This window comes from Halichoeres trimaculatus, unplaced genomic scaffold (genome assembly GCF_033239565.1).
Source record: "Halichoeres trimaculatus isolate MK-OKI-2021-1 unplaced genomic scaffold, fHalTri1.1 fHalTri1_scaffold_20, whole genome shotgun sequence".
Classification (NCBI taxonomy): domain Eukaryota; kingdom Metazoa; phylum Chordata; class Actinopteri; order Labriformes; family Labridae; genus Halichoeres; species Halichoeres trimaculatus.
In genome coordinates, this window is record NW_027437198.1 from 20697805 (window position 1) to 20712666 (window position 14862).

The following is a 14862-nucleotide window of genomic DNA, read 5'->3' on the forward strand; positions in this document are numbered from 1 at the left end:
TAAAAGAATAAGACACGAGTCAGAAAAGTTTATATAAGTAGCTGTACTGTCATATTTTAAGCTTGGTTTCTAATGAGTCCCTCAACTCTTAGTAGCTACAGATAATTCCTGTTTTTAATTCTAAACATGAGGTCCCTACATGTGAAGCTCCCATGGGAGACTTTATGTTTGATTTATCCCTGTGAACAGTGACACCACATATCTTTGCTCCCAGGCAGGATTTTTTTTTCCTGACTAAGAAATTAACATACTAATCTCTTCTGACCATCAAAATGTATCGTTATTTATGGTGATGTGACGTGGAAAGGGTTTAAAGAAAATAAAAACCCTACATTACAAAAGTTGGTGGATCAATGTTTAAATAGATAAAAACCACTGATCGATATATACCTGTACCTATACCCTGTTACTACGATTGGTTTTAAAGCTGGTTCAGTTGCCTTTAACTTCTTTAACATTTGATTGGATTTTGATGACGTTTTGGAGAATTGACAGATCCATCTGCGATTGTTCTTCATGAATGTGACCAAAACAGCAGGCTGCACCAGTTTTCCATTTATTATTTGTTATTATACGCTGTAGGAGCAGCCGAGTTAACCTCGGTGAAATGAAAGACAAAAAATCTACAGTCTTTCCAAGAATCATTCTTGTATTCTACGACACTTTTGTCCAAAGTGACGAACAACACAAGCAGTAATTTAGACTGAAGGGAAAACCTTAGTTACTGTTAAGAAGTGCTTCAAGTTATTTAGCTGCAGGTGCTGGTGCTCATGCCAGAAGAGTGTTTTTTTGTTTAACCTAAAATAATGAGAAGAATTTGGCTCATTTCATGAAGACAGAGCATCTAAGAATGACAAAACAAACCTCAAGTCACAAAATTTCACGATGTTCTTTTTAAACTGATTAAAAAAAGTAAAGAAAAAACAGGAAAGAGAAAAGTTTAAGGTGGGCCTGGGACTGTCAGTCCCACCCATAGCACCACCCCTGTGCCCAACTCTCTTTTTGGAAACAAAACAAACTTTTAGGAGACAAAATTTCACAATGTTCCTTTCAAACTGATTAAAAAAGTAAAGAAAAAGAAATAGAAAATCATAAAGTTTATGGTGGGCCTGGGACTGTCAGGCCCACCCATAGCACCACCCCTGCACCCAACTCTTTTTTTTTTTTTTTTTTCTTTTGGAAACAAAACAAACTTTTAGGAGACAAAATTTCACAATGTTCCTTTCAAACTGATTAAAAAAGTAAAGAAAAAGAAATAGAAAATCATAAAGTTTATGGTGGGCCTGGGACTGTCAGGCCCACCCATAGCACCACCCCTGCACCCAACTCTTTTTTTTTTTTTTTTTCTTTTGGAAACAAAACAAACTTTAGGCGACAAAATTTCACGATGTCCCTTTTAAACTGGTCAAAAAAGTAAAGAAAAAGAAAAAGAAAACCTAAAGTTTATGGTGGGCCTGGGACTGTCAGGCCACCCATAGCACCGCCCCTGCTCCCAACCCTTTTTGGAAAGGTTACCAAAAGATAACTTTAAAGTTTAGGGATTGCCTCTCATTCTGGCTTGGCTGCTTTGCTGAGTCATATGATTGTAACTTTCACTAAAGCCTGGCTGTTGTTGCAAAAGTTGTGTTTTTTGTATTAAAATAAATTACAGGACTTATTTTAGCACTTGCAACAGAAATTTACCCTTGATTCTAATCAAAAGTGGTGGTCATGTGTGGTCACTTTTTTTGAAAAAGTATGTTTTGAGTTGATTTTCAAATGAGTGAAGTGAGTCAGAGTTGCAGATGTTTGGAGATGGCTACAGAGAGTTGGCAAAAGCTCTGTCCCACCTCCCCAGGGTGCGGTGTTTGGTTTTGGCGATGGAGGAGGTTGGCATCTGATGAGGTAGCGAGAGTAAGAGTTGCTGAGGTGTGAGAGGGTGAGGTCATTAAAGGCGATCTTTGAAGAGGATTCACTGTTGATGACTTTTCATTCTGGCATTGCATACAAACCTGAATACAGATGTGAGGTGGTCACAATTACAGAAGAGTTAGCTGTAATACCCTGTCTCACCACTGCATGGCGCCAAAGTTCAACATGTAAGTACAGTGTGCTTAAAAAAACAGCATCACAGAGAGGCTTCAGGATAAAATGTGTTTTGAATTATGTTAATTTGCTCTTTGTAAGCAGAATAACTGGATTTTCCCAGCAGATTTTTAAAACTGCTTTGGCATTTCCAGCCTTTCAACCACTTTCTCCAATCATTCACACTACATGTCACGATCACAGAATTATACACATTTTCACACAAATTACAAAGGCTAAGTGCCAAACTGCCCATCAGGACTAATCGCATTCACACACTGACAGCCATGCCTTTGAGGGCAACTCAGGGTACTTAAAGGTGACAGCACATAGCAGCTCTTTAACTCCTGGAAATGCCTCTTTAAATGTAGAGATGTGTGAATGAAGTCAACAGACAAAAGACAGCACGTACACATTGCAGTTTTGTTCTGAGTTTAATCACTGAAACGGGTAATGAAGCTCTCCTCTTCCTTTTTCGTTTCAGCTGCGTCCCTGAATGCCCTTGGGTGGCCTTAACTGCTCCATGATACATCCAAACCAAAGTGCGAACATTTCAAAAGTCTTTGATTTTACTGATCGAGAATCTGCCGTTGCCCTCCAGCTGGGGTTATGCAGCAAACCTTAGGATATGCATGTTTATTTTCAATTACAGAGCAGCTTAACAACCAGAGGTTGTGTTTTTTTTTTCTTAATGTGGCGTTACTTTGTGAAAGGTTAGAGCCCTCATCTTATACATGAGTCAATAATGTTTTTTATTCTGTATTTTTCTTATACATACACAATCAGTGATATTCAAACAAAACAGACCACAACACCCTGATGTGTATGTGCATTATCTAAAGTCTGACTTGACAGCATACTGATTGAATAGAGCACTGGGTTTACTGCACTGCAGAGGCGAGACACACCACGAACCACACCGGTCTGCACCAGCCACACACGGTTGCCATGGAGAAGATTAACACTGATGGATACAGAGCCAGGCTGTGGTCGCATAGTGCCCATACACGTGCAATGTGTCTTGGCCACTTTATATATTTCACATGATTCTCTTCACATCCCAGAACAAAAATCCTGACGGGCAACAGGCCTTGAGGCATTACTGAGGGCAATTTTTTCACATTTTATAAGATCATGAGAGCCCATTTGCATGCAGTGATGTTAAATGGGCTTTACTTTTTTTTCTTTTTTTGTTGCACACAGCATCCAAGGTGTTCAATGAGGAGAGACCACAGCATTCTCACATATAATAGGACCTCATGTGGAGTCCATGTATCCAGTCTTCTCTTCAGAATGCTGTATGAAACCCAAAGCTCACATTCAACATACGATTCATAAACAGCAAAGGTGAGCCAATTTAATCACCACCATCATTATACCAACAATTCCACAAGAATGAAAGTATAATACGTCCAAAAACATTTCCAGTACCAGGACAGCGAGGGGCATATGACTGTACTGAAAAAAAAAAAAAAAAAAAGACACTGAAAAGAACAGTATACAAAATTCAATGAGTCGCTAAAAAAAATAGATATTCCCTGCCCTCAACCAGACTGAAAAATAAAAACAATCAACACAGTAAATAATGGAACATGAGCACACTCAGGTCCAAATCTGCTTAGTTTCCATGGCAGCACTTCCCCAGCAACTGGCAAAGGCAGCGTGTCTAAGCTCTCCCATGTTTTCTCTGCTCTTAAAAAATAGATGTATACTAGATTCATACAGTATCTCAAAACTAAAGTCACAAATGATAAGAATCATACCTTTAAAATGTTCTTGCAAAGTCCATATAATACGTTGATTCTATTTTTTTTTTCTTTTTTTCTCCTTTTTTTTTTTGCATTCAGTCCCGTATGCATATGACGACAAACTGTCCTCCATGATGACTAAGTTAAATGCTTGGTCAGTTGAAACAAGAGCACCATGGGAGAGAAATGGAGGGCGTGTGAGTGTGTTGAGGGTGGGGAATCAGAATACTGTAAGAAAAACTCCAGGTGTGCCCGATCCACGTGACAGCCGGTCAGGCTCAGACTCTGCCCCTGCAGCAGGAATGGGAAGGGAGAGATAGAGAAAGTGAGGGGTTACGGTTAGGCTCTTCCTTGCCTGGATCTGATGACAGCTTCCACCTCCTCTTCTTCCTCCTCCTCCTCCTCTTTCTCTCCTCTTCATTCAGTTTTGTCAAGTAGATGCCAAGAAGTAGCTCAGTGCTTGTTGTTTTTTCTTTTGAAAGATTGCATGTTTTCACACGTCTTGTTTTCATTTTAGTTTTGTCCTCCGCAGCTAGAGGAGCAGACTGGTAGTCAAAGAGTTTCAGGTAGGTTTGTGTGTTTTTTTGTGTCTCATCCTGTCCCCAGTCCCTGGACTCTCTTTTTCGAAGCAGTGGTTCTCTGTGGTCAGTGGTTGCACAGACTACTCATACTCGAGGAACTGTTTATGGTAGAATAAGAGATACCTGAGAGAGGAAAAGAAACACGTGTCAGAAGAGAGGGTGCTGTATCTCTTACTGCTGCTATCACCCTGTTTCTGTTCTTACCCTTCACTATCAAGTACATCCTTAATGCTGGCCTTGGTGATAATGGCATCATCACATTTGAACCACTGGTCTTTGTGCTGGCGGATGAAGCTGGTGTAGTGGCCACTCTCCAACGTGCCTTGGTGGTTGACCACCGCAAACAAGGAATACCTGAAGTAATGAAGAAAAGATGTGAATTATTCATAGAAGCTACTGGACGCCATGCAAGATGAAAAAAAAATCAGACAAGTGTGACAAAGAAAAAGGCACTTACATAGATGTTTTATGAATGTGAGATGGTGATCAAGTTTTGGGGAAAAGTTAAAACACTTCTGAACAAAGTACTTGATAAAGAGCAACAGAAATGCCCAGTGCTGTGTATACTGGGAATATTGACAAAGGGGATTAAGATGTCTACAAAAGAAACACTATGGTGCAGGCTTCCTTCAAGCACAGGCTGTAGAATAGTTCTTAGACATTGAAAAGTGACAGAAAATGTATTTATTAGAGAATGGATTGGAGAAATGTCAAAAATAGCTGGGTATGAGCAATTAGCACTCAGGCTAAAAGGCCGACAGGATTTGTTATTAGGAACCTGGGCACTGCTCTTACATGCAGTTGGAGACTTGGGTACCATTACAGAGGTGGAGAGTGATTACATTGTTTTTTAATGATAAATGATATATATGAAAATGTGTATCTTATTTCCCTTCTTGTTATTTTTTTTCCTTGTTATTTTTTTTTATTTTTATTTTTTTGTGTTTGTTTATTGTAGTGGTTTCAGAAGTATTATCTTTAATATTTCAAGTTAATTCTACTTTTTTACTTTTACTGGGTGGTGTATGTAATATAAATTTTTTTGTTTGTTTTGTTCCAAAAAAAAAACTTGAAGCAATAAATAGTTTATTACAAAAAAGAAAAAAAAGAAAAGAAAAAAAAGGACTAAAGAAAAAACCCAACGTGAATACTCTTGGTAACTTTTTCCAAACTTCACCTTAACACAAGCACTTTATAAAACTCCATCCTTCCCCTTATACATGGATGCTTTCCTTTGTCTGTACTCAATCAAGGAGCACCTTGCACAGTGTATTTGGCTGCGACACTACAGGCAACCTGTCAGCGGTATTAAAACAGCAAATTCCTCGCAAATGTTCTGGAAAATGAAAGCTATTGTAGCTGCCACGGATGAGGAAAACTAAGCAGCTTTTAATAGGCTTCAAATTGATTTCATTTGGTGGAGTCAAGGCTGGATGCCTCAAATCATTACTGTGAGTTTCTTTGACAAAGAGGACATTTCAGAGCAGCTGTGAAGTGACATCAGTTAGTTCATGTTTCCTGAGGTACTCACTTATTGTCGTTGTTTAGTACATCAACCGTCTGTTGATACTGCCCGTTCATTCTGCTCTCTTTACTGCAGGACAGAGAGGGATAACACAATATTTGTACTTGTTTGCTAAGCATGCTACAGTTACACATAAATCCACTAGGTGGCAGAGTTATCCTTTCTATGAAGTCTGTCTATTCCCAAACCATCCCTCTGTCTCTGAATAGAGCTGAATGGATGCAAGAGTCAGGGGTGGGGCCTTCTGCTGCATGCTCCTCTGATACTAGTAAATATTAATAGGGTACATTTAGTGATGCTGTTTTGGCAAAGATACAGACATGTTTGATTACATTACAGCATGTTTCAACAGACTATCATACAGTTTGCACATCTTTGGACATTATAACATAACAAAGCAGCAGCAGAGGCTGATTCTGTGTACAGTAGGAGGACATGATTCATTGGACATGTATGTGCTCGCTGTGAGCTTACCTGGATGCCATGAAGGGCGTCATGTCCAACTCTAGAGGGAAGGAAACATATGTAGTGATCTTCCTCCGCAGCTTAGCAGAGTGCTCAAACCGCTGGGGATGGCCAGAGAGGGAGGATGAGATGAGAGAAGGGCCAAGAGATGGAGGGGTAGAGGGAAAGAAAGGGGGGAGGAGGGGGTTGGAGTGGGGAGAGGACACATATTTAGAAACAACAGGCGTCATCTTCACAACATAAAAAACAAAAACAGAGCATTGAACAGTAAGGAAGAATGTTTCCCACCCTGGCTGTGATACCTTCACACATTTGTAATGATGTAATCCCAGGCTTGTTGTCTAATATGGTGAATATTATCAAAACAAAAGCGTTCATAGGCGTCTTATCCAGTTAGAATAAATAAATCACGGACTGTGGAAGACAGTACGAGCCGTTAAAATCACAGGTGTTCTGGGACACTGTGTGAAAGGGCTGCAGGGTAGGAGGTAATGCACCAACAACTGAATCAGGTTATGAACACACCTACGCACAGGCAGTGTAGCAGACAGTTAAGTCACTGCAAAACCAGAAGTTTGCCTCCAGCAAAAGTGAGGAAGCATACACAAGAGACCAAACAGATGATGTGTAACAGAACAGTAACAGATCTTTATAGGTCAGTATGCAAAGATCAGATTTAACAGGAAAAAAAACTTCAACTTCCTGATGATCACATCGCTCAGCAGTGTTTACGTGACACCACAGCATCTGCTGTTTTTGGAGTAATGAGTAAAATGAGATGTGTGAGCGATAAAAGCAGCGTTTACCCTTAAATAATCAAACTGTCAGACGGTGACAGATAACGTAACAAAGGATAATTGGCAGCGCGCAGTCGGTGGCTGACTCACTTTGAGATGGAAACATGCTACGATGGGGAGCTTCTTCATTGTCAGCTGTTTGGTGGACTCCTGGTAACTATGGCAACCGCCGCATTTGATTTTGGCACTGCTTCCTAGATGCTCAGGCCGTGTAAACCTGCAGAGAAAGGTGGGATGGGAAGAAGAGGAGAGGGTGTGTGAAAGCAGAGAAAATGAGGGCAAATGGTTGATACAGGGGTTGTAAATGGAAAACAATATTAAAGTTGATCAATCATGGCGCTACAGCCTCACAGGTATCATCTCTGCACCCTTGAACACCTCGTTCTGGTCCTGTGTGTACGGTTAATGTGCTACAAATCCACCTGCAGAGATTTGGTGCAGCCAGCCTTTACATTAGCCCACCCAACCCAGAGCCCTGCTGGTATTTCCAACGCCTCTATCACCACGGCAACAGCACCAACCAGTTCTGTACCTTTAAGAGACTTGCTGCAGCAACTAGGGGTGTGTGAGGAGCTGCAGTAAAAAAAAAAAAAAAAGAAAGTCTGAAGGAAAGGAGGCGAGGGAACGAGAGGGGGAGGATGAGATGAATGCGAGGGGTAGAGAGTGAGGGCATGAGGGAAAGGGAATTAGGTGGAGGGGGGATGTGGTGGGGGGTGGTGAAATAAGATAAGGAGAGGTGGAAAAGAAATTGCAAGAATGAAGCATCAGCGGAGGAGATATGAGAGGTCACACCTGCTCTGCCAACCTGGTGATGCTTGGAGATTAAAAAAGGGATAACAGGTCTGCTGGGCCTGTGCAGACAACACATGTGACCCTGTGAACAAGTGGTGGGATGGATGTGATTTATTTGTCTACAAGCAGAGACGATTGATAGTGCAGAACTCAAGAGCGGTGGAGAAAGGGATAGAGAAAAGGAAGTCAATGGAAAAGAAACAGATTAGAAGCTGCAGAACACGTCTCTTTTCACATGTTGAGAAAACTGTTGCTTTCTATCCCAGTTTCAGCAGAATCAGGACAGAAAAGCAGGTAAATCTATAAAACAAAGATGACTTTTGAGGTGTTGGGAAGAACCACTCCAGACACAGAGCTGTTAAATCATCCGTCAACCAAAAGTTACTCTATAGACAGATTATCAGTCTACATTATCATAAAGATGCACACGCATTTTGACTGCAGAAGCTGCATTTAGCTACATCCATTCAGACCAGTTAGCATTTTTTAAACACTAAATTTAACCTGTCAGCATCAAAATGTACGGTTGTTCCATGGTCAGTTGTCAGAAATGACACGATGCAATAGAAGCAATGTCTATGAAGTTTTGACCGTCACAGAGCAACCAGTGTTTTGAAGCTAATAGTGACCATGCTAACTGGTGACTCTCAGCCGAACGTGTCGGTGGTTAACAGCCGAGAGTCAATGAAACAATGAAACCCTAGTCCCCAGTCTTTTTTTAATCTCAGTTAACCAGGTTTGACTGCAAACAAGCAATATTAACTGCTGATAAACTCAAAATATAGATTTGCCTTTGCTTATTTAACAAAAAAGTTGGTTTCAGGCTGAGGTTATGAGCAAACATGGACTCAATACAGAAAGTAAATAATAAGTGAATTATGATTAAATTATGATTAACAGAAACAGATTTTATGATCAAAGTAAAATTAGGGAATCTTGTGAAATTATTTACCAGTCTTTTAACCCTGAAATACACAAAATACACAGCCATTAATGTTCAAATTTGGTGCAGTTCTCTGGACGTAGTTTTCTGGTTCTTGTATGAACTAGGTCTCAGACTCAGCAGTTTGGGAGGGTTTCTAATTTATTGGCTAGGGATGGGTACCGAATTAGGTACTTCTATTGGTACCGACCAAATTCTGTCAAAACTACAGGGTACTGGTTCCTGTAAAATCAAAAGGTACCATGTTTAGATACCTGAACACATCCTTGTGACTGTGAGGGACTAGTAGAGTAGGCGATTTTCCATGCTGGACATGAACACAGCATTACAAGTTATTAAACTGAAGAATAAATATGTTAGATTGAAAAGAATTTACATTTTATTGTAAAAAAAAAAACGATATTTTTACCACATAAACACACAAACGTACCAAAAATTGCTACCGTTGAGTACTGATTGCCAGGTACCGGTAATCTGTACCATATTGTTTCAAATGTGAAAGGTACCCATCCCGTATTATTGACACATGTTTACCTCCCAGTATGTTACAATCTGGCAAGTGTCAATGAATAATGCAGGCATGAGCATAGTGGGACAGGTGTGTGTTTCAATTTCTATCTGTGGTACACACTGGATTTCAGCGTCAAAAACGTCAGTCTACCTAATATCTGTCCACTTGTCGATCTCTTCTACCCACTTACTGCTATTTCACACACCGGGGAGCAGTTAACCATCCGTATAAGCGATGGTATTAAGTTAAAAAGTTCGCTTTTTGGTGGTTAACACCCCCACGTCATTTGACTATCATACTCTGCAGTGCCTCTTCACGCAAGTAGTGTGCGCATCAGCCGTTGTTTATAAACAAATAATCCTTCTAAACAGATGTGAAGTTGACTTAAAATAAGGAAAACAAAACAAGCTGTACCTGCGTAAGCAGTCTGTGAGCGTGGTGGACCCTGACAGGTGACTCTCTCCGTTCACTGTGCTGCCATCCCCTCCAGGGCTGAGTGGCCAGAAAGGCGTAGATGAGCCCGGGAGATCCAGACTGATGTCCCAGAATGGATCTATCGTTGTTGAAACCCCACTGCAGAGAAGAAGAAGGGAGTCAATTTTAACTTGGTTAATGTGTCACTTACTTCAGGTGATGATGAAAGGATGATGAAAGAGTGGGTAATGTACAGGCTCAGTACATTCTGATCTGTTAATGTGAAGCCTGCTGCAGTTTCAAGTGTGTGTACTTATATATGGAGTGGTACATCAGGGGAATTGGTTTAACATGGAGCATCCACATTATTAACTCATCTTGACTATTGATGCACTGCAGCTTGGGGCAATATGGTGGCTCAAGGTGAGGAATTTATGCAGTATGGAAAAAAAAACAGGGGCTAGGTTTCTGCACATTATCAATCATTAGACAGAGAGAAAGTGGTGTAACACTACATGATACCAGGTAGCTGTTAGGGTTGTGTATGGCTCTGATGTGGTGCCATTATTCTTCAAAAAGCAGTAAGAGAAGCTTTATTTGTCGTCTAAACAATGTGTAACCGAGAGGAAAGTTGTTTTATAATTCCGAAGGGTTTAAGTGAAGGCAAAACGTTACACAATTCACTCGCTCCACTTCAGGAGTCCCCATTTTTACTGTAGCTGCACGCAATATTGCTTGGCTTGGCTTTCCTGCACTTCGCGGTTCAGTGCAGCATGTTAGCGTTAATGTGACAGGACAGCTCTAGGGGGCAGAAAGGCAACGCTTGGGCTGTGCCACTGTCTAGACAACCCCTCCCCTTACAGCAGCTCCGCAGGGACCGGGCCTTTAAATAAGAGCGGTAAAGAGGACACAACCAGTGGTTCACCGTTACTTGGAGGACAGGAGGTGTCTTTATCTATAAGCCTAGTGGTATAAAGCTGAGTGGAATCGGAATAAAACGAGTAAAGATGGATGAGTGGACAAATGTGTAAAAATGTTATGCTTAATTAAGCAAATTTAGGGCTTGATTTCTTCGCTTCTTCACACTCTTCTGAGTAAAACAGAAAAAAAAACACCTGGACAGAGATTCACACTCACTGGCAAACTTGACAGGTAACATCTGATTGCAGGCCCCCGGTGAAAATTTGGTCAATGATGCAGTTACAGTGGTTTGGATTGTTGGCCTTCTTCCCATTGTCGTCTCCTGTAGACCCCAAAAAAAAAGGAAAAGGTAAAAACACACACACTGATAACAGTAACCCTCATTCTCACCCCCCCCCCTCCCCCAAACACTAGATCCTCCCAGCTACTTCACAACTCTCTGGGTCCTCCGCTTCGGCTAATCAAAGCAAGCCTTACTGCAGGGTGGGTGGATGAGTCAGCCTGTCATTGCTGCAGCAGCACCTATTGGCATTCTTCACACCGCCTGCCTGCCTGCTTGCCGTCCCCTCAGTACACACCATTGTCAGTCTCCTTTCGTATGTTTTCAGTGAAGGAAGGCACAGCAGGTTTAAGGTGCAACTGCAAGTGCTGGATCACAGTCCAGAGAACATTGCCTCAAACTGAGCTTACACAGGGCTCCAGACTAACATTTAGCATTGGTTGCACCAGTGTGGCAAACCTTTTTGTTTTAGGGGCACCAGCACAAAATTTAGGTGCACCCAAAATAAAACAAGAATAATTCTTAGAGAATTTTTTTTCTTTATTTGAAGCACAACTGGGGATGCACAATATATCGGAGTCATTATCGGTATTGGCCGATGTTGGTCATTTTTTAACATATCGGTATAGGACAATATTTACTAGTTAGCTGCCGACATTTTCACAGCATCTTGAACAATCTTTCAAGACCCAAATAATATTGTTTTCAATGGCAATGTAAACAAAGCTACTGAAGGAGAGTGGACCCTCTTCTTTTATGTCTCTACCTGTTTTTGATCCAAAAACAGACAAACCCATCCTTTGATCCTCTCCATGGTCGTCTTTTCTCACGATCCCACTACTCTTTCCCTCTGAACTACCTCGACACAACATCTGAGATTGTTCAGGTTTTTTTTTTTTAACATTATATAGATATTGGTAAATATCTGTTATCGGCCATAACAACAATATTAATATCAGATATCAGTACTGCCCAAGACTCTCATATCGTTGCATCCTTAATCACAAATACATAGAAAAGAAAACATATATAGTGTTTTAAGTGCTTTACTGAGCCGAATTTGAACATTTTAAACCCAAACATGGTTGCAGCAGGGGCAAAAGCCCCAAAGCAAATTTCTCTCTGAGACAATAAAGGCAATCTTGAATCTTGAATCTTGACAAAAATAAACATTTCCAAAACAAAGTGCCTGTTCCTAAAGTGCTTCAACAAACTGAACTGATGTTAATCCATTTTCTTCAGGAGAAGAATTTCCAATTTTAATTTGGTTAACTGCAACTCCTCTTTGGCAGTGTTGTAAATAACATCAGTGTTTCCCTGAGGCCTTGCATGATTTTTGTGTATCTGGGCTTAAAAACTGCTGTAAATTTATCATATTTGCTGATGCACATTTATGTATAATACATTTTAATACTTAAATCATTGTTGAATATAATATCTGTACAATCATGTTTACTTAAGGTTGTTAAAGCAGATTGATGAGTTAAAGAGGAGAAGTACTATATGTATGTAACTATATGTGCTGTGCACACCCTGGTCACTCCTTCCTATGATACTGCCCTTATTGTACAGTGAAATAGAGATAAAAGTTTTCTCCATGACTCACAGAAAATTTACGTTGTGACATGTGCATCATTACAGCATATAAAACCTAGAGTTAGATGGTAACACGTCTGTAAACACTGGTAAATGATCATAGTAAGAGTGGAGCCGATTTTCTCCAGTAACTGCACTTTACAGAGCTACAAATTGTTGTTTGCACCTTAAATTATTAGTCGCACTCTTAAAATTTTTGGTCCCAATTTGGTCCCATTTTTGGACCAAAAATTTTAAGAGTGCAAAATGGGCCACGTCCTAGAGCTCTGTGACACTGCTAGATTTAAAATCTCTGACTGAAAAAAACAGCAATTTTGTACTTATGGACAATAGTCAAGACAACACTTTGCCTGAACAACACATCAGGATTTCACTGGCAGTTAGAGCAATAAAGAAAATCTAACCAGAGTGAACAAGAAGAACTGATTTTGCAATGCTCTTTCACTATGTATAAGCTTCATACTAGGGTGGAGAGGGTTGCTGTGTAGCTTACTGATGGTGTCTCCTTTGCAGTGCCTGTGTAGTACATCCAACGCTGCGATGAGGAACTCGTGGGCGTCTTGCTGTTCATAGCCTGCGAGGTGGCGTGCATGAGTCCAAACCAGGTGCAGCAGCCGGAAGGGAATGTGGGGCGAACGGTGGCCCGAGTAGAACTGGGAGCAGGAAGAAAGATAAATGGAGGAGGTGGTGAGGATGAATAGAAGAGGGTGGTTAGCCTACTTTTCCAGAGGCTACTGGTTTCATTATATATGCTCCGTCTTTTCCTGTCTTACAGATACACTGCTCACTGTCACCCATAATTTATAACTGTAGCAAAACAAAGATTTTCTGTCAGTCAAGAGGATTTTCTGATGCTTTTAACTGCTTCTTTCTTCAGGTCTCTGTGGGCCTGAATTCCACCACCTCCAATGACAGCACAGCCACAGAGAGAAGAGGTGTGAGGCAAGTTAAAAGAGGGCAAAGTGGTTGCAAAATGGGAGCAATTCAGAGCAAGAAAACATCAATCTGTGAAGTGCTAGCAGAGTCTTTGGGTTGCCAAGGGGATTCGAGTGACTGACAATCCAGGTCAGGGTCAGGATATGTGGGTAAGAGTGTGACGGGGCCAGGCAGAGTGCAAACGCTAACATGAAGTTTCACCTGCAGCTCATAAATGCCAGGGAGAGCGCTCGATTTCCAACATGTAGATGTGGTGCGCACCTTGTTTCATTCCTCACAGCCCTGTCGGGGATCTGATTGAGCTGTGAGAGGGGAAAACATGCCATGCTGACGTCTCCTGAATCTTACAAACTCTGCTCCTTTTAGATGGTTTGAAGGTGGCTGACAAACGAAAGGCGCTACAAGGAGACGAGGAAACGGGAGAGGGAGTGGAGTGTGTGTCTGATCAAAGGGGGCCATACCTCTCCCCTTCATATCTTGGAAGCTTTGGGAGTGTGTGTGTGAGAGACAGTAGACAGCTCTTGACAACAACACAAAGGTAAGCTATGGAAAATAAAGGATGAAGGTAGGTGACAAAAGTAAGGAATGAAATTAGGGAGCTGGGAACAAGGCGTGGAGGGAATCGCAGTGTGAGTGTCACAGTGATGTTAATAATACGATTTGTGTGACAGTCCCTGAATTTTTCATTGTGCATACAGCCGAATACTCCATCAGCGTCTACCTCCCTGTGAGACAGAGGTGAGCGATAACCTCCATCATGTGTCACGTAACAGCAAGGTTCACCAAACCGAGACGGGGCAGAGCTCTACGTGGGTGTGTGTAAATGTGTTTGTGTGTTGTAGGGAGGGATGGGGAGGTGGGGTGGGCAGTGACTCAACTCATTATAGCACCACTTGCCATCTGTGGGCCTGTATATACTAGGAAGTGAGAGGCTGTAAGAAAAAAGAAGAGGCAGTGTGGGAGCAGAAATTACGTAACATTCAGGGGCTGATGAGTTCGTTGGATGTAAAGTGGCTGAACTTTTGTTTCAAGGAAATGCAACATAAATAGTGATAACTGACTGGGATGTAATTCTCATACAGTGAGCAGCTTCTATCAACGTATAACTTCTGCATTTGCTCATTCATTTGTGACTTTGTATTTTCCTTGCAAGCTGCATTTCATCCCTCCTCTCTGCCTCCCTCTTTGGACTCAAATAAATAGCGCAATAGTGACTCAGCCTTCTGCAGTGGGTTAGACTGCGATAGAACGTTCTGTATTATAAGCTGTATTATCATTCAAGCTCTCCT

The 14862-nt window shown here is 41.3% G+C and overlaps 1 protein-coding gene across 3 annotated transcripts in view; it reads right to left on the reverse strand.

Annotated features, from left to right (window-relative positions):
- Positions 1 to 2476: 2476 nt before the first annotated feature.
- The window catches only part of usp22 (ubiquitin specific peptidase 22), a 99222-nt gene continuing 86836 nt past the window's right edge, over positions 2477 to 14862 (reverse strand). For 2 of the 3 annotated variants that reach the window (XM_074696851.1, XM_074696849.1), the window contains 8 exons: positions 13131 to 13290; positions 10978 to 11083; positions 9841 to 9999; positions 7271 to 7397; positions 6393 to 6484; positions 5925 to 5987; positions 4598 to 4747; positions 2477 to 4516 (listed from right to left, as the gene is read on the reverse strand). In XM_074696851.1, the coding sequence (XP_074552952.1) occupies positions 4474 to 4516; positions 4598 to 4747; positions 5925 to 5987; positions 6393 to 6484; positions 7271 to 7397; positions 9841 to 9999; positions 10978 to 11083; positions 13131 to 13290 (900 nt within the window). In that variant the 3' untranslated portion in view covers positions 2477 to 4473. The remainder of the gene's footprint in view (positions 4517 to 4597; positions 4748 to 5924; positions 5988 to 6392; positions 6485 to 7270; positions 7398 to 9840; positions 10000 to 10977; positions 11084 to 13130; positions 13291 to 14862) is intronic. The other variant, XM_074696850.1, reaches the window with a different exon arrangement.